We start from the raw sequence: 24,481 nt of genomic DNA on the forward strand, positions 1-24,481 counted from the left end.
AGAAAAAACATCTAAAATAAAATCTACGTTTAAAATGTGACGTTTCTGCTCGGGCGTAATGTGATGTTATCAGCAGTGAGGCGGCAGTGTGCGCCCCTGAGAGCGCTATAACATGTACAACCCCTTGAAGTCCGTTTGTACAGTGACACTGACCCCAGCCTGCAGCCATCTCCGCACTGCCGCTCTATCGCTTCCGCTCTGTGGTCATGAACCCTTTACGTAGACCAATCAGAGAGCAGCGAGCCGCAAGTGGGCGTGGCTTCCTACACTGGAGCGGCCCGACGTGACGTAGCAGCTGTAGGTTTGGCTGTGTCTTTAGCAGGGCGCAGAGTGTGACACACCGGGTGTGCGGTCCATGCCGGGCGCAGCGGCGGCCACCTGACCCGGGGGCTCTGAAGTGGCCGAGCAACTCCCGACTGCCCGTGTACCCCGAACTGTGCAAGCACCGGTCCCCTCACCCGGGCTGTGCTCCGGGCATGGAAGCGGAGAAGATGGACGAGAATGAATGGAGTTACCACGGGGAGGGGAACAAAAGCCTGGTGGTGGCCCACTCACAGGTACGGGCACCGGGCGGGCGCGGGGCCTGGGGGACAGGGGCTGGTGACCGCTGCAGAGGACGGCGGCGCTCCACGGCGAACACTGTCACTAGTGGACGTGTCTGTGTCTGCCCCCTCCTGTGTGTATACTGTATACATTGTGTGTGTGTGTATATATATATACACACAGGAGGTGGCAGACACAGAGACATAGATTATATATATCTGTGTCTGCCACCTCCTGTGTGTATATTATTATATATATATATATGTCTGTGTCAGCCCCCTCCTGTGTGTATACTGTATACATTGTGTGTGTGTGTGTATATATATATATATATATATATATATATATATATATATATATATAATCTGTCTGCCAGCCACCTCTTGTGTGTGTATATTATTATAAACAGTATATAGTGTGTGTATATATGTGTCTCTGTATCTGATCCCCTGCCATGTATACTGTGTGTGACATTATATAGTGTCTCCCTGTATCTGATCCCTTCTTGTATACATAGTGTATGTGTACAACTGTTTAGTGTCTTCCCTCCTGCTGTGTATATGTACAGTATAGTGTCACCAGATTGTGTGTGGGTGATTACATGTCTGCTGTGTGTCACTAGTGTGAATACTGTTGTCATGTGTATGTATGTAGTTTGTATAGTGTGTGACACTAGTGGGAGGGCTGTAAGTGTGCTGCTGTACTTATACTGTGCATGTGTAATAAATATATTTACTCTGCCCTGTATATACTATGAGGACTGCAAATACCTGGTGTATGTATGAGCTGCTTTGTATATACTGTGTCACTGATGTGAGGACTGACATTGCCTGCTCCTCCTGTGTATAATGTGTACACTGTGTTCTGTGTGTATACAATGTGTGTGGTTGGTCAGTGTGCGCCCTCCTGTGTATACCGTGCCCCCTGTATTGCTGTGGCTCACCTCTCCTGCTATATACATGAGCTGTCTACACCGTAGTCTTCGGTCTACACTCACTGTGGTGAATATGACTGCTTAATCTTCTTACGATTCTGATTCTTGTAAAGATGGTATTTTTTTTCACTGGATAAAAAGAAAACTTGATCAATCTTTGGATGTGTTTTTTGCCTTTGATGTTTTTGGGAGCGGCTGCATTGCGGCATTTATAATCCAGGTATTGAAGACTGAGAAGCTAAAACTGGTTAATATTTTTTCTAATAAAAAAAGAAAAAAAAGCCACCCATGTGCACATACCTTTTACCAAGTATTTAATGCTGCTCATTTCTATTCTTAGTTTATGCTATAGCAGTGTTTTTATTTTGCACTACTATGCAGTTTGCATTTGGTTCTGCTGATCACCATCTCAACTGTAGGAAAGAGTGATCGTTCTCCACCGTCTATTGATGAGGATGGTAAATGCATTGTGTGGTTTAGGATGGTAGTTGTCATTACACTTTGCTGTGTGTGATTAATGCTTATAATGGAAGTGCAATCACTACGCTCTTTTATAACTGTTTATGACTCTTCTGTATGTTCATGTTGTAATTCTGATTTAAAGCGCACCTATCAGCAGGATTGTGCTCTGTAAACTACATACACTGTCAGGTGGGCAACATTACACTGATTAAAATGATACCTTGGTTGATGAAATCCATCCTGTGGTTCTTGTGTAATCTTTATTTTCAGTCTGGAGATAATGATATGCTCATGCTTCGGGGTGGCCTGTGAGGTGGCGCTCTATCTGATGCTCTGCTTACATATTCATCTGTATGCTCTCATGACAGCTCACTGATTGTTCACTGACCTGCCTATTTTACATAATGCATCTAGTAGTGTTGGGCTAGGTAAAATAGGAGGCAGGTCAGTGAGCTGTCATAAGAGCATACAGATGAATATGTAAGCAGAGCACCAGATAGAACCCCTCCACAGACCGCCCCAGAGCATGAGCATATCATTATCTCCAAACTGAAAGTAAAGATTACACAAGAACCTCAGGATGGATTTCACCAACCAAGGTATCATTTTAATCAGTGTAATGTCGCCCTCCTGACAGTCCTGTAGATTACGGAGCACAATTTTTTTTTTTTTTTTTTTGTATCCTGGTATTTTCAGATGTTCTAGTAGTTCTCCCATATCACAAAGGTTTGGCAGCATTTCTTTTCAAAAGGGATTCCTGCAATGCGTATTTAATGACTGCTCTTGTCCTGTGTGTTTCTCTGCCTGGTACCACAGCTCTGCCCGATCAATTGCTGCAGCTCATTTCTTGGCAATGTTCTTACAACTATTTGTATAAGAACAAATGATAGTGGTTTGGGTCAATGTGGTAATGCTCCAAAAAAAAAAGTGATGTGTAAGGGGCATGCGATTATGTCACAGCTCTTTGTGGATTGCCATATATTTAGCTCCTGGAAACAAAAAAACTCTAGATTTGTTCTGTATCGAGTATGAGCCACCGCGTGCAGAAATGCCTGCACTCGCACACCTTGAGTTCCATCAATGAGGTTGATAATGGTTGTCTGTAGAGTGTTCTGCCATGCTGAGTGCACTTGGGCAGCAAATCCTCAACATCCGCTGCTGGCAGCTCCCTTTTGTAATTGCCAAACTGATGTCCTGGATGTGAGATGGGAGACTAATCCGGAGACGCTTGATAAGTTGCCAAAGCATATTCGGCGTGGCAGAACATTTCTCAGACAACCATTAATAACCTCATTGATGGCAGTCAAGGCATGTACAGTAAGTATGGGGATTTATGCACTTGGCACTTTTTAATTACTTAATAAATCAAGATGTTTTGGAAACTGTTAACATTTTTTCATCATTTGCATATTAGTAACATGTCTATCCATCCTGTGATTTCCACAACTCCATGACTTTTCCTTCTTGGTTTTGCAATTTCAATGTATGGGCGTTAATTTTTTTTTTTTTTTTTAAGACATGATAGAAGTTTTTGTTTTCACCTAGTTTACTGCTTCAGTGTTTTTGGATCTGTGAGATGTTTCTATGGTTAGTGAAGTACAGTTATCAGCATTTCATAATGTTTTAAACTTCTGTTGACAAATACATCAAGTTTATGTAGACACAATATTTCCAGAGTTGACCCTTATTTTTCCAGACCTCTGCCCTCCGCCCTGGCGGCTGGATATCGGCTTCTGGGCCAGATCCTGGCTGATGACCGCACATTCTTGCCTAATCAGGGCTTGGAGTTTATAACAATTTCTGTGTTTTGTTTCTCCTCCCGCTTTTTAAGGATTGACCACGGGTTCCCAATGGGATTGAGATCTGATGAGTTTCCTCACCATAGACCCAATATCATTGTTTTGTTCAGAGCCTCTGCGTTATCACTTTTGCCTTGTGACCTGGTCTTCATCATGCTGGACAAAGAATTGTTCATTGCCAAATTGCTCCTGGATGGTTGGGAGAAGTTGCTTGTGGATGAGCACTTCCGTGTGTTAGGCCCCCTTCACATATATAGGTCTCTGGTATGTGTAGCATCTGTTTTTACACGTACCGGAGACACCTATCCACACGTACCCATTATGACCAATGAGACTGCACACATGTCTGTTGTGTTTTTCCCAGCAGCACGGATAACAAGGGCCAATAAAAGTCAATGGGTCGGTGTAGATACGTATAGCACACGGATAACGTTTGTGTGATACCTACCGGAATAGAAATTAATGATTTTGATGTATTAAAGGTGTGCAGAGATATTAATAGATGTGGAGTAAATAGATGATAGAGGGATGGATAAATGGATATCTGTCACTTATATAATTTGTGCCTTGCATGTGTAGCTTACTGTATATCTATTAACAAAAAAATGACACTGGGGTCCCCCCATTTTAGTTTGTAACCAGTAAAGGTAAAGCAGACAGCCGTGAGCTGATATTATCAGGCTGGGAAGGTCCATGGTTATTGGGCCCTTCCCAGCCTAAAAATGCAAGCTCACAGCCACCATAGAAGTGTAGCACCACATGAGATGAACCAATTCTGATGCTTTGCCTTTGCTTTTCCCGATGCCCTGGTGCATTGACAATCAGTGTAATGGGGCTTGGGGTTGATGTTAGCTGTGAATTTTCCAAACACACGCACAAGAAAATACTTTATTCAAATAAACACTCCCCCACACTATCCCTGGTTCACTAATTTATTAAAAAAATCAGATGGATCACACGGATGGCCAACAGAAGAGCACATGGATAGTAAAAATGGATGCTCTCATGCATACTTTTTTTTTTTTTTAAGCGAATGTGTGAAGTGGCCTTACTATGAAAGTGCTCTGCCACGACAGGAATATTAATGGCCCATCTGATAAATCATTGATATCAGATCGATGGGGGTCCGTCATCAGGCACCCCAACCGATCAGCTGTTAAAAGCAGTGGTTGGATTTGAACACATGCAACGGAGCTGCACTACGGAGCCCCTACTATGTAGAGACCACTACAGAGCAGAGTAGGGGCGCTGCTGCAGTACCTGGGAGCCACCACTACACGTTGGCTGCGCAGTTGAGAACTGTTCCATATGTAAATAGGAAAATCCACATGTGACATTCAGGTTCATGGTGCAATTCACCAGTCTTGATCCCTGTACATCTAAAGATGTGACATTCCCAGTGATAATCTGCAAGAGAAATTGACGTGATACACATTTTAAAATCCACACCAAAAGTCAATTTATGTGCTGAAAGACTGCGCCGTGTGGATCAGATTAGTTAAAGCTCATCCAATGGCTGGTAGTATAATCTGCTTGAGATTTATTTGTTTTACACAAACAGAAGCAGCATTTCCATCCTGTGTGGATGCACCTTGGGAGTGCAGGAACAGTGGGGAGCAGGACTGCCATGCAGATGCCCAACACGGTCAGGGCTTGTTCACACAAGGGTTTTCAGTCAATGTGCTGTCGGGGCGCGCGACGGACCACATGCGGAAAAAAATCTAAGAATGTGCTATTTTGATGCATAGTATGATAAAGAAGGCATCGCCGGCACCTGTCTGCCAATTGGGCGAGCACACGGAGGCACTCGTGTCTGCATTTTGTGGATGTGACTGGCCTACTTTTTATATGACCGTCTGAACCCAGCCCACCTGAGGTTTTTCACCTTGCTCATGAATGAAAGTACAGGTATATGCTAGGGAATTGCTACTCATCTAGTTACCTAATCATTTTAGATGATACATAGGTAACTGTTATGTTCACATACCTTTACGTTCTTTTTCCGAGCGCAGCCGCTTAAGGAAAACACCAGTGGTTTTTTTCCTAAATCAGCTTTGCCATAATTTTCTGCGGCAGCTCTGCCGTCAGCATCCTTTCTCTTTACTTTTCATTACAGTGGCTAAAGAAGTAGCAAAAGATGCAGTGATATGCACAGCAGGGTCATTTTACATTGCTGTGCATTATGTTCATGTTTTGCTCCTCTTTTTCAGTTGTGTCCCAGGAATAATCTGCCTAAATAAAGACGCCCATGTGCACATACTTTTACTAAGTATTTAATGCTGCTCCCTTCTATTCTTAGTTTATGCTATTGCAGTATTTTTATTTTGCACTACTATACAGTTTGCATTTGGTTCTGCTGATCACCATCTCATCTGTAGAAAACGGTGATCGTCCTCCACCGTCTATAGATGAGGATGGTAAATGCATCGTGTAGTTGCCATTACACTTTGCTATGTGTGATTAATGCTTATAATGGAAGTGCTATCACTTCTGTCTATTTAGTTTCAATAAATATTTTATTATTTTCACCAAGTCAACAATTTAACAACCTATAATCCCCTCGGAGGAGGTCAAAATATATTGTTCTAGATATATATATATATATGTACATTTTTATTTTGTTGTGAGTTATAAAGCGAAGAAAAATAAAATTCTAATATAGAAAGAACATTTTAAAATAATAAACAATTAAATATAGTATAAACAGTTTTAGGACAGAGAGGTCCTGACAACCAATTATTATCAAAGTTAATTGATAAGTATATAATAAAGAGAACAATCTTGCATCACAATCATTATGGTGATAGATGTATGGCCTGGTTTATGTTTTGGTCATGTTGATGTCCATCAATGGTGTCCATATATTCAGAAAAAATTGTAGTGTCCATTTGGTAGCGTCAATTTTTTCATTTGACATTATCATATTGATTCTGTCTTTAACCATTTGTGTTGACAAAGCTGTAGAGTAGACAGTCATTATGAAGCTATGTGAATTCTAGCTGCCATAGTAATAAAGCCTATACAATGGAAGGTTTTATTGGAGATCCCCTTTTGGTTTATCTCTTAATAACATGACAGTAGACCTAGAATGGATGGACCTTCCTGTGCCACTAAAAATTAAGGCCTTTAAAGGGGTTGTCCACTACTAGGACAAACCCTTCTTGAACTACCATATTTTTCGGACTATAAGATGCACTTTTTTCATCAAGTTTTGATGTGCCAGCTGCTAAAGAAAATGAATATTCACTGCTCCCCACGCCCATGGGCGTCTGGAGAACTGAATATTCATTCTCCTTAATAGCGCGCACAGTGTCAGCAGCAGCTGTCAACTTCCCATGGGTGTGTGGAGTAGTGAATATTCATGCTATTTAGTAGCGGGCACATGTGATTGCCGAGCTGCGGCTCCGGCTGATACTGTACCTGATATTAAGGAGAACGAATAGTCTCTACTCTCCACATCCATAGTACGGGCATGGAGAGCAGTGACTATTCATCTCACTTTGTAAGGGCGCATGGCAGTGACGTCATGCGCTGCTCACACGGTGAGATCAGCTGCTGGCAGCAGAGCAGGACGGTGCACTGCGAGGGAACGGAGGGAAGGAAGGTGAGTAGAATCCTTTATTTTTTTGCGTGATGGTGATGAGGATGCCACGCATATGGGGATGGGGGTGCCATACATACCAGGAAGGGGAAGGGGGGACATATATACCAGGATGGGGGGATATTAGTACAGAATTGAGGGACATTACCCCTATACCAGTGTCAGCAGCAGACACCCCCCCCCCCCCACCATAACAGGTCATCATGACCACATTTTTTGCTTCAGTTTTTTTTTTCTATTTTCCTCCTCTAATAACTAGGTGCGTCTTATAGTCCGAAAAATACGGTAAATGTTTGGCCCCGATAAAATGAAAAAGCTTATACTCCCATGCCGGTCACTTGTCACAACAGCACAGGAGCCCTGGGGAGAGCAAGTGCCGACGTCGCTGGAACGGTGCCGGCACAAGAGGGGAGTATAGGCTTTTTTATTTTATCAGGGCCAAGCGTGGGGGATGAGAAGAAGGAGTTGTCCAAGTAGTGGACAACTTCTTTAACCTCCATCCAAAAAGTTTTTACATGTGGGCAACACCACTATATGTTTCACGTCACCTAATACATCACAATTCACAACCCCTAAAACATTTATCTAGGACGTTAGGATATATTTTATTAAATAAGCCCTATGTAAGACTTTGAGAGATGTTTCTGACAAGGATGTCTGATTACTTCCCTTTGACAATGTGTCACAGCAATGGTGCCATCTTTCTAATGACGTTGTACACTTTGCATCTCCTTCCTATTGTCCCATGAATTCAGCTTTATTATTTCCTGGTGGAGAATTAAGAAATAGAATAAAATGAGATTACTTCTCTTCCAAATGGGTTATTTAGGGGTGTCCTTCCCAGCAAAATGAAGGACCTGATTTATACGCACATATTTTCACTTCTGTCTTTTATGATCCTCTGTATGTTCATGTTGCAATTCTGATTTAAAGGACCCTTTGATAAAATGGTTAAGACTCTCCTGTCATTCTAGGCCCAGCAATATGGGGCTCTGGTGCTGGGAGGTTCATCCTTCTTCTCCGCAGGATGAGAGTAGATGAACTACTCCTCACATGGGCGTTCCTGTAATCTGTGGCACGAGGACTTCTGCCCATGGTATTATTTTAGGACTCTCAGTATGGCATGCAAAGTAATTAATATCTGCCTCTGGTAATGTGCCGTCTTCATGTTGGCATGTTCGTAATGTCATACCCTCGTTATTTGGGTCAGTACTGATATTAAGCTGTCATGTTGAATAATGAGAAATGCATCGAAACCAATAAACAAACCCCTATTAATGTCAGGCCACCAGCCACGTAATATCACTTACAAATTACCTGACATCCATGTAAGGGAAAAATGCACAAAAACACATCCATCAAAATAATGGTTATACACTATATATATATTTTTTTATGTTTCGGGGTATTTTCCGATGTTCTGGTAGTTCTGCCACATCACAACCGATTGGCAGATGCTTTTTGAAAAGGGATTCCTGGAATGCGTCTTAATGTCTGTGCTTACCCTGTGTGGTCCTGTGCCTGGCACCGCAGCTCTGCCCCGATTAAATGCTGCAGCTCATTTATTCACAATGTTCCTACAACTGTTTGACCTAAACTACTATCATAAATTCTTATACAATGTGATAATGCCCCCCAAAAATCATGGGTGTAGAGAATCCATTTGGCAGCATCGCTTTGTGGGTTGCTCCTGCAACACCAAGAATTATGGAAGTCACAGGATGGATAGACATGTTATCATATACAAATTATAAAAAAATGTGAAACAAATCGTCTTGATTTATTCAGTTTGTTGTATGTGCGCCACATGCACTTACAGCCTTGGCTGGTTATTAATTGTGGTCTGAGAAATGTTTTCCCACACTGAATGCATCTGCGTATGAAATTCATTAAGATCCGCTGCTGGCAGCTCCCTTTGCTACTGTTGGCTAATGATGTACTTGATGGAAGACAAGTCCGGAGACGCTGCAGCTATTTTTTAGGCCACACAGGCTGTTCAAAGTAGCACAAGTAGCATTCCCTTGTGAAAGACTCTTCATGGCGTTGCCCACGTGATCTCCAAACCAATCTCTGGCTATCACTGTTTCTTAGAGAAAAGTATTATCGCTGAAGAGGACTGACCTCAGTTTTAGACTCCATTGCTGTCTTGCCCTGCACCAAGGTAGCCCTTAGAGTGGTGCCGTGAGGTCAATAGAGCACCTGTAGCTGGACGTCTGACTCGTAGCCTAATGTTGTGCAAATGGCTTCTAAAGGTTTGTGTAGACACTAATGCCTTAGCCTTGGTAAGTGGCATCTAATTTTACTTGCAGTACAGCATGGATTACTATGTGCTATTCTTCTAATCTGACGAGACCATGTGGGCAACACTATGAAGAGGCATTCAAGAAGGAACGTCATATCTACTCTACCCCCGGGATTATATTGTGTGGTGGCATAATGTATGGTATCCAGAACCCTCTAATCTTCATTCCAGGTGCACTATCAGCTTGTTGTTACTTTGACTTGGTTGCTCTGTGGAAAAAACAAAATAAGTAGTTATACCTTTTTAAGAGCTAACCATAAAATGAATGGTGCAACAAAGCAAGCTTTCGAGACTTCTTAGGTCTCTTCATGTCATGGTCTCTTCATGTCATGCCTGATGAAGAGACCTAAGCAGTCTCGAAAGCTTGCTTTGTTGCATCATTCATTTTTTTTTGTTAGCCATTAAAAGGTATAACTACAAGATTATTATTTTGTTTTTTTCAACTGGCAAAGGCCTCTTTCACATATCAGTGTTTTCAGTATGTGTGGTAACCGTTTCCACACGTACTAAAGACACTGACACACGTAGACCCATTCAAATGAATGGGTCTGTGCACATGTCAGTGTGTTTTCATGGACCGTGTGTCCGTGGGCAAAACACGCTGACATGTCCCATTTTTTTCACCCGCAGCATAGGCTGCAAAATGTCCTGCACACGTGCAAACTGATGACGCGCTGATGACATCCGTGTGACACGTACCGGCGCCTGGGAATCGGTAGTACTGTTCGCTCTGTCCCCAAGCGCCGGTGCTGCAGGCATCTGTCATCGTTGTACCCTGCTGGCGCTGCGATCAGCGCGAGGAAGGGACAATGTTGACAGTTGTATTCTGCCCCCGCTGTGTCCAGCAAGTGTAAAATAGGAATAAAATAAAAAACATTATTCTCACCTTTACACCTAATTCCCTGAAGCCATTGTCCCCTGTAAAAACAAACAAACAAAAAAACCCACAAAAACATAATACTCACCTGTCCGACATATTGTTCCACGCTGTAATCCATCTGACCGACAATTCCGCATCAGCATCTGCAGTGGCTTGAGGCAACTACCACACGCTGAGAAGCAGAGGAGAATGACACCCTCCAGCGAGCGGGCCCCTGAACTGTGCTGAGCTCAGTGAGTGACAGGACATTTCTCAGTGCAATTCGGAGGCCTGCTCGCTGCTTCGATTCATTCTCCCCTGCTCCTCAGCATGTGCTGTCAGATGAATTAGTGTTGGACACTTATTTCATCTTTGGACGGGTGAGTATAAGGATTTTTTTTATTTTATTCTTATTTTTACACTAGGAGACAGCAGGAGCAGACACTACTACTCTCAACATTGTCCCCTGCTGGTGCTGATGGCAGCACAAGCAGGGGACAATGAGGGCAACGTTCAGCACCCGGTGCTTGGGAACAGCATTAACTGTACTGTCGGTTCCCAGGCGCCAGTACGTGTGATACTGATGCGGCATGCGGTTACCAGACGTTATCATACACATGGATGTCGCCGGTACGGTTTTTTGCAGTACCGGAAATATCCGGACTTGTGAAAGAGGCCTAACACTGTACCAAACCTTTTTTTTTTTTTTTCGATTTGATTTGGCTGTTACGCTCCGTAACTTTTCATCCATATTGAAATGGGCGGTTCCTCTTCATCAACACTGTCAGTACTGTAGGTGCTGTAATTTCCTTTTCCTCATTTCCCACATTGCATTTCTCTAGCCATTGTCCAATGGCTTGCCAGAACTGAAAACCTCTGTTTGCCTGTATGTAGTTCCACAGACAGGAATGTAGGACCGGATAGGCAAAGACCCACTGTCACGTGCAGCAAGTTGGACAAAAGCGAGACACTTGTTAGCCGGCCCTGTAGAGCGTTTTTTCAGCAGTAAGACAGCATAACGTTAAAAGAAAGTTACCAGTCCTACGTCAAATGAGAGTTGTGTTAATACACAGACCATTAAACATGGTGACATAAAGGCACTGATGGTAAATGTATTAGTGTCTGCATGTTTCCCAGTACAGCTCATCTGTGTTAGTAACCGATGAGAATAAGACACTTGTGATGATTTGTGTCCGCATGACTGACCACATCAGGCCCAGACTACGCTGGTTACTTTTGGCAGCATGATGACCCTGCTGCAGAAGTCTTGTTATTGGATTAATAATCATATATACCATACAATTAGATTTTATCATGGTTTTATACCATGCAGAATTTTCATAACTGTCCCATGTTTATATTAAATGATATATACACTATTGCATTGACCTATGTGAATGTATCATGCAAATAAAGTACATTTCATATAAAGGGAAATATTATGCCCCAAATGTGTTTACTATTTTTCTTTTAAGGCTGCAACCAAGGTCCAGAAAGGGTCAAAATGTTGGCCATTACTATAGATACATAAGGAAAGCTAAGCTGTTCTCTCAATAACTATGTCCCATTAATGTCTGTACCTTACCACGTAGCACAAGCGGCTTGCTCAGAGTACTGACCATATCTTTACTTTAAAGGGATTCTGTCAGTCAAATCAGCCCCCCTAAGACGTCTATATGCGCATGCAGGTCATAGGACACTGAATAAAATGATACCTTGATGTCTGCAATCTGGTGTCTTATTCCAGAGAAATACATGTTTTTCTTATTATGGAAATGAGCTGTTAAGATCTATGGGCCGGACATAGATCTCTCTGAGAATCTGCCTCCAGAGATTATTTTACATGAAAAGAGGCGTTACCAGTGTGAGACATGTAATGACTGACAGTCGGCTCTCCTGATCTACATGTCTCACGCTGGTACAGTTCTTAACAATTAGACCACCGTGTTCTCACTTTCTCATGGAGTGTTACAGGTAGAATTTGTTCTTGGTGATGTTTTTCAGTCCGCAGACAACGGCTTCATGCAGAGCTCTGTGTAGATATTGTATGGAGATTTAGTCCTTTAAGGCCCCGTCACACTAAGCGAGATAGCTAGCGAGATCGCTGCTGAGTCACAAGTTTTGTGACGCAACAGCGACCTCAGTAGCGATCTCACTACGTTTGACACGTAGCAGCGACCAGGCCCGTGCTGTGAGATCGCTGGTCGTATCGGAATGGTCTGGACATTTCTTTGATCGTTGAGGTTCCGCAGCAACGATCCCTGCCAGGTCGTATCGTTGTCGGGATCGCTGTAGCGTCGCTTAGTGTGACGGGGCCTTTAGGCTCTGTGCTTTAGACCCGCAGGTACTGCATATAGTGTTAGATTTGGTGCTGTATTCTGCGATTATTCGGTGTGTGAATTCCCCTTTTCTAGGGGAGAATACCTCCCTAGTACAATACCTGTTAGTTTGCAACATAAATAATTACAAAATCATTGTATCTAAACCTACTTTTAATCCCCTGTTACACATTATCGCAAAATCAGTTCCAGTGACTGAGCAGACTAATGGAAATGAAGAAAGTAGATGTGAACAGAGCCTTAAATTTGTTTCTATCTTAGAGTAAATGCTGCAAATATAAAATCTCACATCTGTTTTGACTAGTTCTTCATATGGCGGCTGCACCACAAGGCGTGAAGCAGTTACAGGACTAAAATAGGTGTTCTTGTTAAATTTATCCGAGCATCTGTCTGTGGCTTGTAGAGGATATACAGGACGGTCTGTGATAGACATTGCTCAGCACTGGGCTCAGTCAGGTCGTGAAGCTTCATGGGCTACACAAGGGGCTCAGTGCTTCTGTTTCTACTGAGTGTATATTCAGTACAGTATTTGTATCTCTCTACAGAAATCCGCAGAGAGCCATCTAACCTTCATGCACACCACTGTATTATGGCCCCATGTGGTTGCTGTAAAGCCAATCTGTGAATTTTAGGGATCTCAATCTGTCCGGTTAGAAAGTATAAGCCATTGTGAATAAAGTTCACCTGCTTTGGTGCACATGACAATGACGACAGGAGCGCTGGAGAGTTGACTCTGTTCCTCCATAAAAAGACACCTGTTTGCTTGTGGTGGCAACTGGTTGCTCTCTGCTCTTCTCTAGTTTTGCTAGAGTCCTTGTCATTACTGGTAGTAAGAGGCGTTGGCTGCAGCCCATTTGGGTTGCAGGTAGTCCGGCTCCTCCAGGTTTGTGGTGTGTCCAGCAGAGTCAAGAGTAGACGTGGGTATAGTGTGGCCCAAGGGCTACACCAGGCCATTTGGCTTTCTCTGTCCGGCCTGCTCATAATTAGCTACACTTCCATGATGTGAATTGATTGGGTGAGTTTTTGATGTTGCAGCGTTACTACATCTATTAGGTTACTTGCATTTTTTTTACTTGCGTTTTTATTGCATTTTTCATGCTGCAGTTTTTGTCTGTTTGCTTATGTCATATTCTAAATAAAGCTGCTTTGTTTTTGATGCTTCCGGGTATATGACTTTGACAAAAACTTTATTGATAATCATGTGCTGATTCCATGCCTTTTTGATGTGTTTCCACAGTGGAGACTCGCTAATAACGCATGCGCTTTTTCATTCTGCGGGTTTTCCACATCCAATGCAATTCTATGGGGAAAATCCACACACAAAACTCAGCGTACCCGCAAGAGAAATTGTCATGTTGCGGATTTTAAACGCACAACGCAGGTCGGATTGCTCTGTGTAAAAAAATAAAAAAAAAAGCACAGTGGGCACAAGATTTCTAGGAAGCCATTCCCCTTTGCCAGAACTATAAGGCTATGTTTACACTTTGCATTTTTGCTGTTTTTTTTACGCAGGCAAAACCTGCTCTCTTAGCAGTAAAGAAGCGGCTTTAAAAAAGCATGTTTTGCTGCTACAGTGCGCGCTGCTACAGTTTAGTGCATACAAAAAAACATAATTCAACTTCCTCAGGTTTGTGTGCATCAGATTTCTTAGAGCTCTTGTTCAGCAGATAAAAAATATTCTGCGCAGCCAATCAGCACCAGCAGCCGCGGTGTTACACCAATCTGGTATTTCTGGTGTATCCAAGTAGAGACCAGCGGGACCCAGGGGCTGCAGAGAATTGGGCAGGGTGGTATCACAATTTATTTACGATACTTCAAACTAATCTGAGCCCATTGAAAAATAATTTTTATTTTCTGGAGAATCCTTTTAAATCCCCATACATTTTTTGACTCTTTAATTTTAATTTGGAAAACATTTTATTTTTTTAATCTTACTATTGAGATGAGAAAAAGATTTGACATACATTTTAGAAAATGTATGGTATGTTAATGGTAATCTGCATTCCCATCATTTTAATAAGCCTTCTGACAGAATTGCAGTGTTTTGGTCACCAGACTTCCCTTTAAAAAAATAAATAAATAAAAAATAAAATAAAAATTAAATGCAAAAACATTATATTTAGTTCAGATCTATACTTATAAAAACTTCAGCTCATCACACAAAATCAAGACCCAACCCCGTACAGCTTCATCAATGGAAAATGACTCCTGAAATGGTGACACAATTTTTTTTATTTCAGGGGATTGGCTATAAATGTACTGACTGGGATAGTCTTGTTGCCGGGTCATTTTTAATGCAGAATGAACAGTACTGAAATTTTTTTTAATCATTTTCTAGTACTTCAAATGATCGTAAATGATGACTTCACATGGCAAAATCCCCCCAAGCCTTCATGTGGCTATGGTTACAGAAAAAAACCCAAAAACGTTATGGCTCTTGGAGAAGTGGAGGTAAAAAAACTCAAAAGCATAGAAACAAAAATTGGCCTGAGCGATGAGGGGTTAATGCTGTTTATCCGGAGAAAAAATAATGAAAAATTTGCTTTATATAATTTGGCTTTTTCTTTGCCATTGCCAAAGGGATGTACTGTGCAGTTCTGGAGCAGCCTTCAGCTCTTTAATAATACACGTGAAATCCTGCAGGAAAGCAAATGTGGCCGCGCTCTTGTACGCTGCAATATTTCTTCGATTCAAGAGCTGCAAGAAGGCGCTCTGTGTTTCCGTGTTGTGTCATGCGACTTCTTCATCAATAACACACTTAATGGTGATTACATTGATAGCTTGTATCAGCTGTGAGACAGCCTTATATTCGGAAGGAATTTGCGTGATGAGTGAATTCATAGTTCTCAGGTCACATGCTGGGTTATATTTACCCCACAGCTATTTCAGTGGTGGATATAAAGAATAACATATTTTTACCATAGACATTCATTAAAAGTTGGTAGATCTTGATAATCTTGAGTTTTTGGGGGCTCCTTCTGGGAGTGTTGGGTTATAACCAGCCCTACGTACCCTAAATTTGATCCAATGTAAACTACAAGTCATCCTATATGACAAGCCCCCATTAAGCTGCAGTTAAAAACCCCAAAACTTATAAGGCCAGAAAACCCCCCAATGGGGCTACATTTCAAAGTATTCTGCAGTTTGATAGTTAAACCACTTATGATTAGTGCCCGGGGATTTTACTGAAGGGCTTATATTTAATCTGATTACTTAATATTCGTTCTCAGGAAGCTTTCTAATCGAGGTATGCATATATTATTGAGCAGCGCTTAATACGTCTCATAGAGGGGGGGGAGTTAGGAATAATATTGTGTCCATAAAGCAAACATGTTCCCTAATGTTATTATTGGAAATAATCCCTTTATCTTGTGACTTTACAGAGCTCAGGGGCTAGGTAGTCTCTGTGGAAATTTCCAAATAGCACCAAACTTTTTCTTTTTTGTTTGTCTATAAAAAATCTAATTCTTTCGTCACTTATAAAATCAAATTTGATGCTGAATGAGTTTATAGCTGGCCATTCTGGCTGTAAGACTGTTCCTAGATCTAATGAGGGATTGTTGTTAGGGGCCCAATCCGAAAATGGGACTTACACAATGTATCAACACTGGGTATTGGATTGATATTAATGGACGATCCTAAAAGCGCATTTACACTGGCATATAATCCTGCAGATTCTAATGGTAACGACCCATCATTCATGATAATTTAACGTTACCCAGTGTTAATGCTCTTTTAGGATCGTCCATTAATATCAATCCAATACCCAGTGTCATTAATCATTGTCGCTCGTTCAATTTCCATTTCTCTAACATCATTTTTTGAAAGATCAACGAGAATTTTTATTTTTTTTTTCTTCCATAAATGACTTGATGCACGATGAACGTTTTTTTGGACACATCGTTCAGTCGCTCAACCCATTTCCATTACACAATTTTGTGTAATGGAAATGGGTTGAGCGACTGAACGATGTGTCCAGAAAAACGTTCATCGTGCATCAAGTCATTTATGGAGGGAAAAAAAAAAAAAATTCTCGTTGATCTTTCAAAAAATGATGTTAGAGAAATGGAAATTGAACGAGCGACAATGATTAGACCGGCAAAGAGGAGTGGGAATTCAGCTCCTAAATGAGCAGGGCTTTACGGGATTGGCTGATCGTGTTCCCAGGCGATAGTTCAGTAACGGTTGGAGAATTGGAGCCAGTTAATGTGTCATGTTTGTCGTTCTCATTGATGCTACTGTAAGATGAAAACCATGAAATTGATTATTGTGCATTTTATTGATAATTCCATTATATTTTTTTTGTACAGTAGCAATGTAAATGCTTGCACAATACTCTGACTTCATGTATCACATATAGGATTTAAAGTTTCATACACCTATAGCTTAGACTCAGTCTAAGGCCAGGCCTTAGAGTATCGCCGTGTGAAAACAGCACTCGATATGTTTTCCTCTATTTTTAGTGTGTTTTTATTTATTCTGTGTTTTTTGTACCAAAAGAGAATTTTTTGAATAAATTTGATTAGGCGTGAGCGTCTCTTCTTCATAAGGTTTTTTGGTAGCTTAGAAGTGACCCTAGTAACTTGTTAGGTCATTATCTATGGTTTACTTGTACAACCTATTTGATCCTTCACAATGTAATGGTTAAAAAAAAAATGCAATATTACATTTAGGCTAGGGTCACATGACCAGTTTTCTCTCATCCGAGAAAATCGTTCCGATTAAAAAAATCTGCTGCCTGATTCCCTTTAAATGAGCACTACCACCTATAGCTTTTTGTAGATTTATACTGATTCCACAGTAACCTGTGCCTGCACTGAGGACTTCTGACAATAGTCTGAAGGCCATGTGATATTTGTCAAGGACATCCTCTTACAGACTCAGATTCTTGCACCTTCTCATTGTGACACTGCTCATCTGATAGTTCCCCTATAAGACTTTCATTAATTGATTTCAGGGACATGATGCATTTATGATCTGTGATTCAGTAATGATAGAAAATATAGGTAATGCATTCAGAGACATGGACCTAAAGCTGGCCATACTCATTGGATAACTACTCAGAAGGAAAGAATAGGAGTAACCATAAACCACCAATAGAGTTAAAACATATGAAAAAAATCATTAAAAATAGTTAACAAATAATATACCAGGATGTCATGGATAAGGAGGAATAGCAGACAGAGACCCAACAAATCAATCCAAAATATCAAGCAGTATGTGATAAATACTAAGCCTTATCTAACCAATCACCATGTATGATAAAGGACACAATGGTCCTAAGAATAAAAGAAAGGCAAAGGATTAGTATATAGATTTGCAATTCTTAAGGCCCCGTCACACTTCGCGACGCTACAGCGATCCCGACAACGATACGACCTGTCAGGGATCGTTGCTGCGTCGTTATGTGGTCGCTGGTGAGCTGTCAAACAGGCAGGCTCACCAGCGATGAGGGGAGCAGCGACATCGTGGAAAGAATCTTTCCACGATGTCCTGCTCCTGGTTACCAGCCTGCTGAAGCAGGAGCAGGCTGGTAACCATGGTAAACATCGGGTTACTAGGGGCACACGCGCACCTAGTAACCCGCTGTTTATCATGGTTACCACTCTGCTATGGTGAGCGGGAGGTTACCGCTCACCGTAGCAGAGTGGTAATCATGATAAACAGCGGGTTACTAAGTGCGCGTGCGCCCCTAGTAACCCGCTGTTTATCATGGTTACCAGCCTGATCGCTGCTTCCGCTGGTCACACACAGCGATGTGTGCTGACCAGCGGGAGGGCAAAGACTGAAAAAAGGTCCTGGACATTCTGCGGCGATCAGCGACCTCACAGCTGGGGCCTGATCGCTGCAAAGTGTCACACAGCGACATCGCTGGTGAGGTCACTGTTGCGTCACCAAAACCGTGACTCAGCAGCGATCTCGCTAGCGATCTCGCTATGAGAGACGGGGGCTTTACCCATAATAGGGGAAGGACAGACTTGGAGGGGCCTCGTCAAAACTGCCCCAACGCGCGTTTTGCGTACAGCTTTATCAAGGGGAGGTCATTGTTGCTTTTGGGTGGACAATAAACTCTAGTCCCTTACCTATTTTACGATCATGTGTTCTTGGAATATTCTCTCATTATCATTGGATAACTGTCAGGCAACTCCCTCCTGACCACTCCATACATGCTCATTCTCTATGGGGAAAGTGGAGTCGGCTGCTGCTAGACTAATTTGGCTGTGACTTACTTTTGCTCTGTGGGCAGGTATCGCATGATTGAATTCCTTGTATCCGCTGACCTAATCTGTTTGGAGACTGTCTGTTGTCTAATTGGACTTTAATATGTATGGGGAGCCTTAAATGGCCGTACACCTTTTAGATAGCTGTTATCCTAATACTCATTGGGTCGAGTGTTATTCCACCCAACCCTACCCCACCATTCACACTTGGCCAAGCCGCGTTCTCGAAAGGAAGAACACATTCCACATTTACAGCGCTTTATAGTGAAGCGGGGACATGTACAAACAGTAAAGACCTCACAAAGTAACACTTAATACAACAGTTACAGGAGGAGCGATGGTCCTGCTCTATAAGGAAAAAGGGGGACACAATGGGTAAAAAAAGGGCTTGTCATGTAAGTTCTTGCCATCATTATAATAGGGGTTTACGAATAAAGCTGCATGAACCGGTCATCAGCCAGTATCTGACTAAGTACAGATACAAAGTGCTATTGTGTGCTTGGAGGATGTGGGAGCAGATTCTGAGGAAAATGTAGAAATGGGGGACAGGGAAGAGTCAGATTGGTGAAGTGAGCTGATATGCCTGTCCAAAGAGATTTTTTTAAAGCACACTTCAAAAAAATGTGGGTATTAACCAGATCGTCCAGGGTAGTACATTCCAGAAAACTGGTGTAGCACGAGAGAAGTGTTGGAGATGGAAGTGGGTGGTTTGGATAATGGCACATATTCGTTTTAGATCAGTTGCAGAGCTGAAGGCACGGGTAGGATGATGTACAGAGATGATGGTGGAGATATAGGGCGGTGCAGAACTGTTCAGAGCTTTGTGGGGAGAGAATTTTATATTGTAGTTTTTAGCAGATGACTGTTTCCATAGGTAAGCATTGAGCTAGCGCTGTGGGAATCGTCCAGGCTTACCGGCACTCATGCCCAGCTAGATGTCCTGCTGTAACCCCGACCATATTAGACATGTTTTTGTTTAAAAAAAAAAATAGCGCCCCTCTTGTCTGATGGCAGTGTCTAGTATGGTTCCTGTGTTCCATTTACTGGAAACGGGTAACACCAGCTTCGAAGAGGAGGGGTGCTGCTTCTAGGGGGGAAAAAGGTCAGATCGCTATCAGCGTATTAGAGGAAAGGATTCTGCACAGAATTTAGATACTTTTTTTTTTGCTATTAATGAAACCGGCTGGCTGTCTAGTGATGCCCACATTGGGCACTTTGCAAAGTTGAATCAAAATACCAGGATATTTTTCAGTCTGACAACATGGAAAATAATGTATGTATACAGGAATTTAGAATTCATCACTTTAAATACCTTGTAACTGGAAATACTTGTTATAAGGTGCTCCACTTCCTACAGCTTAAGGCTGCGTCTTCTGTCATTTGTACTGCAAGAAATGGGGGTCGTGGGGCAATGTTTGTGCAGGTCGTGTTACGGACCTGTCCTGTACGTGAGCTTGTAACACAGATGTGAACTCGGCCCCTAAAATATACATACAATGCATAGAAAAGTATTACATTTTGCAGATGGCTTTTTTTTTTTTAATACACTTTTCTCTACAAATTGTCCTTCAATAGGATTACTGAAAATGTCCGCCCCCGATGATCACCACTTCAATAACACAATCGGTAATGCGGGTACTGACTGGATCAGTGCTCCACGTAAATAAGCCCTATTTGTTCACATTGGCACCAGGTCTCCATAAAAAACGAAGATACGGATGACCAATACAATCATGAGGAAGAGGCCTGAAAAAAAGTGTATGAAATGCCAAATTGGCCAATTGGGTGTGGCCTAATCATCAAAACTTCTTTTGTAAGGCACCAACATTCCTAAAAGCATGGGAGTCCCAGCTATGTTACCCTCAAATTATGTTTCTGACACTACTGATTTATCAAATAGATGCTAAAAATGATTTGAACATAATCAATAGTACATGTTTTCTAAAAAAAAAAAAAAAAAAAAAATGTTTTTAGGGAAATCAGCAGCACTGGTTAGCACTGCAGCCTTGCAGCACTGAGGTCCTGGGTTTAGATCCCACCAAGGACAACATATGCAAGGAGTTTGTATGTTCTCCCTGTGTTTTTCTGGGTTTCCTCCCACACTTCAAAGACCATAATAGGGAATCTAGATTGTGAGCCCCAATGGGGACAGAGATGCTGATGTCTGAATGCATGAGTGCAGTTAGGTGTGCTTTATTCTGAAACACTGCGGCCTTTACATACGTTAAAAAGCCGGCCAATGAATATGACTCCCCTGACTAGTTTAAGGCAAGTCCCCGGCGGGCTTCTCCCCTCCTTTTGATTGACAAGTCTCTTATTAACGCTCAAGGGGAAAGACCTGTCATTCGAGTGGGGCAGGGAGACTCCGGCCGGGGACCTTACTTGGAACAGGCGGTGGAGACGCATAGTCCCTGGTCAGCTTACCAAAGTACGTTCACTCTGAAACTCCGCCGTGATTCACGCTGCCCGTGGTATAGGCACCATGACTCTAATGACGTGGTCCCTTTAAAACATAAGCATACGATTAGTTGGTGTTCACTCTGGTGATACTAGAGTTGTGCTGCGAGGGGTCACATTCTTGGGCTTGCTAATAAGTAGCTGTGCTCTATGCCACTGCCTCCCTGTACATGCACATTCCTGCTGATCCTGACTTGTCTCATGTAATACAAGCACATTAGTGGAGTATAATTGATTTGTAAGTCAGGGAAGTTTTCCTTTTCTCAAGTGCTTGCTTGTCTTTCATTTTTTTTTTTTTTAAAGTATGAGAACCTGTAAATCCCTGAATTCTAACTGGATGATGCGCATGAATTCTGTGCTGACAGATGATTTATTTGTCTGGACAGTTATTTCTCCGAACTCAACTAAAAACCCCCACATACCGTACCATAAACACGCACCCATCTGTATGAGCGTAAGGACGGGTCTACACCGCTCGGCTGCAGGTATGAACGCCGCCGATCAGCTACTTGTTTCCTGATTGGTCGTTAAATATCCCGTTATAGACAGGCAGACCTCCTCTCCCATGCACACAGCGCAATCAGTAATAGATCCTTCAGTGCCATTGTTCTCGGCAGCACAGGACGAATTGCTGCCGAGAACAATGCTTTTTAGGCTGTGTGCCCACGATGTGTTTTTTAAGCGTTTCCGCAGTGGCAAAAACGCTGCAGAAACTCTTAAAAAAAGCTGCCATGTTCCCCAATGATAATCCGCATGTGATGTGGAAATTTCCGCTGCGGATTATCATTGCGGAAAACAACGCAGCACTACTAATTATTTTGCGGAAGCACTGCGTTTTACCGCCATTGACTTGCATTAGAGCGCATGTATTCCGCTTCACTAGATAAGGACATGCGGAATACATGCGTTCAGTGTGTGGATGGTACCCGGGTGTGGAGAAGAGGAGACTCTCCTCCGGACCCGGGTATCATAGAAACTGAAAAAATAAAATAAAATAAAAAATAAAGATTATATTTACCTTCTGGCGGCCCGCGCTGCGTTCCTCCTCTGATGCCGGCAGATCACGATGGACTGGAGGACCTGCGCTAACGTCATAGTCATGTGACGGGTCACGCGATGCTGACGTGGGCCGGTACTTCAGTGTACCGCGAGCTGCCGGCAGTCAGCACCGAGCGAAGCAAGACTCCGGGGACCATTGGAAGGTAAGTATAGATTTATTTTTTACCATTCTTTCGGTCACTGTATATAAATCCATGCCGGTTGCATGGATTTATATAGTGCGACCAAGTTGACAGCCTCTTTCCAAGTGATGCTAAAATTGCTTGGAAAGTGCTTGACAACCCGCATGCGGAAATGCATGTGAAGACCGCTTCACATCCGCTTGTCCCTGGCAGGAAAACGCATGTACAATCCGCATGTATAATCCACATGCGTTTTTTCTGCCAGGGAGATGCAGAAACGCTCAGGAAAAATCCGGAGCATTTCTGCATCGTGGGCACATAGCCTTAAGGTGGCCTCACCTGACAAATAAGCATTCTGCAGCAGATTGATAGCCGGTTTACACTACCAAATTATCTGGAAAAGGCATGTGTAAAGTCCAGCTTTCGTTTATACACGTGGATTAAAAACCCAGTGATCTTTCAAAAATTGATTTCTTTTATTCTAGCGTTGTCACTGTAGACTCGCTGTGCAGTATATTTTATGTACAGCTTGGAAGCTGCTGCCCTGCCCAGGAGCTCTTCACAATACGTCTTGGATATGTAGGACAACAGCTATTAAAATCCCACAAAAGCTTCCTTGACATGCTTTGTCATGCCCGGTGTCGCCAGGGAAAGGAGCAGTCTTTTATTTTTTATTTTTTCCCCGCTAAAGACGCAAGGCATGGTGCAACATGTATGGGGAGGTGATTGGGAGGCAGTGATACGGATTTAATTAATGATGATGAGTTTAGTTTCAACTGGATTATATAGGGATATTCACTTTTTTTCCCTGCATTCAGACCCATTTAACCCTAACTTATCTTTTGTGGGAACAATGGATCGGGCATGGTAACATTTAGCATGACCAAAATCTGCCATGAAAGGAGAGTCGTAAGAGACATGAGATGTTTGGGATCACATATTGCTAATGTTTATTTCCACTGTTTTGTAAAACCTGATTCGTGATTACAAGTAACCCCAAGTTCCTTCTAATCATCAATATCACATATAAATCTATCTATCTATATATCTATCCGGTTCCATTGTAAGACATCGAGCCTAAAGATTATTAAGGTATATGGCACATCACATTGCCGGTGACACCAATGGAGGACAGGTCATAACATGGAAAACTGTAAAAACCGCAATCGCCCTTTCCCATGAAAGCTGGTTTGGACCTTGTTCACATTTATTTTCTGCTTTTGTATCCGTACATTTGTACTGCTCTTTCTAGAATCTGTGGGCCAATAATTAATGAATATCTTAATAGCCATGTTAAGAAGAAGCGACTTGTGTTATTGGCTCTTGTGTCGCTCTCATCAGTTGCATTGTAGAGGATGTGCTGGCTGCCATGCTATTTATTTTCCATTAATAAGGTTATTCTGGATTATCTTAGTGGGTCTCCATTCATAAGCTTTTACAGCATGATATCCTTTGAACAAGGAGTACAATTCATGAATGTTTTGAGAACAAGCTTTTTTGTTCATATTTTGGATCACAATGTTGTTCTTGGCGTCCTCTTTTCTTACAGGCTGCCATTTAAAGGGAATCTGACAGCTGATTCATGGTGCTGGAAGCACAAGCACCACAAATCAGACTGGCTCCCTTAGTGCAGCGGTGGATGGTTCACTCGGCTGGAGACCATACAACTCGGATGTCTTGTTCAACTTGTCTTTGCCCGGACTCCCTTTTTCTTCATCCAGGAATAATTTTTTTTTTTTTTCATATCTATTTTTGTAATGGCTCTTATTAATCATATGTTCGT

The 24,481-nt window shown here is 42.3% G+C and overlaps 1 protein-coding gene across 2 annotated transcripts in view; it reads left to right on the top strand.

Annotated features, from left to right (window-relative positions):
- The first annotated feature begins 244 nt into the window (after window positions 1–244).
- Window positions 245–24,481, top strand: part of IPPK (inositol-pentakisphosphate 2-kinase) — a 105,837-nt gene continuing 81,600 nt past the window's right edge. Inside the window, exon 1 of one of the 2 annotated variants that reach the window (XM_073644327.1) lies at window positions 245–557. Coding sequence is in view for 1 of the 2 variants with exons in the window: in XM_073644328.1 (XP_073500429.1) it covers window positions 477–557 (81 nt within the window). In the remaining variant the exon portion in view is untranslated. The remainder of the gene's footprint in view (window positions 558–24,481) is intronic. The other variant, XM_073644328.1, reaches the window with a different exon arrangement.

The sequence above is a fragment of the Phyllobates terribilis genome, unplaced genomic scaffold, assembly GCF_046119375.1.
Source record: "Phyllobates terribilis strain yellow unplaced genomic scaffold, ASM4611937v1 Scaffold_8__6_contigs__length_399053987, whole genome shotgun sequence".
Lineage (NCBI taxonomy): Eukaryota > Metazoa > Chordata > Amphibia > Anura > Dendrobatidae > Phyllobates > Phyllobates terribilis.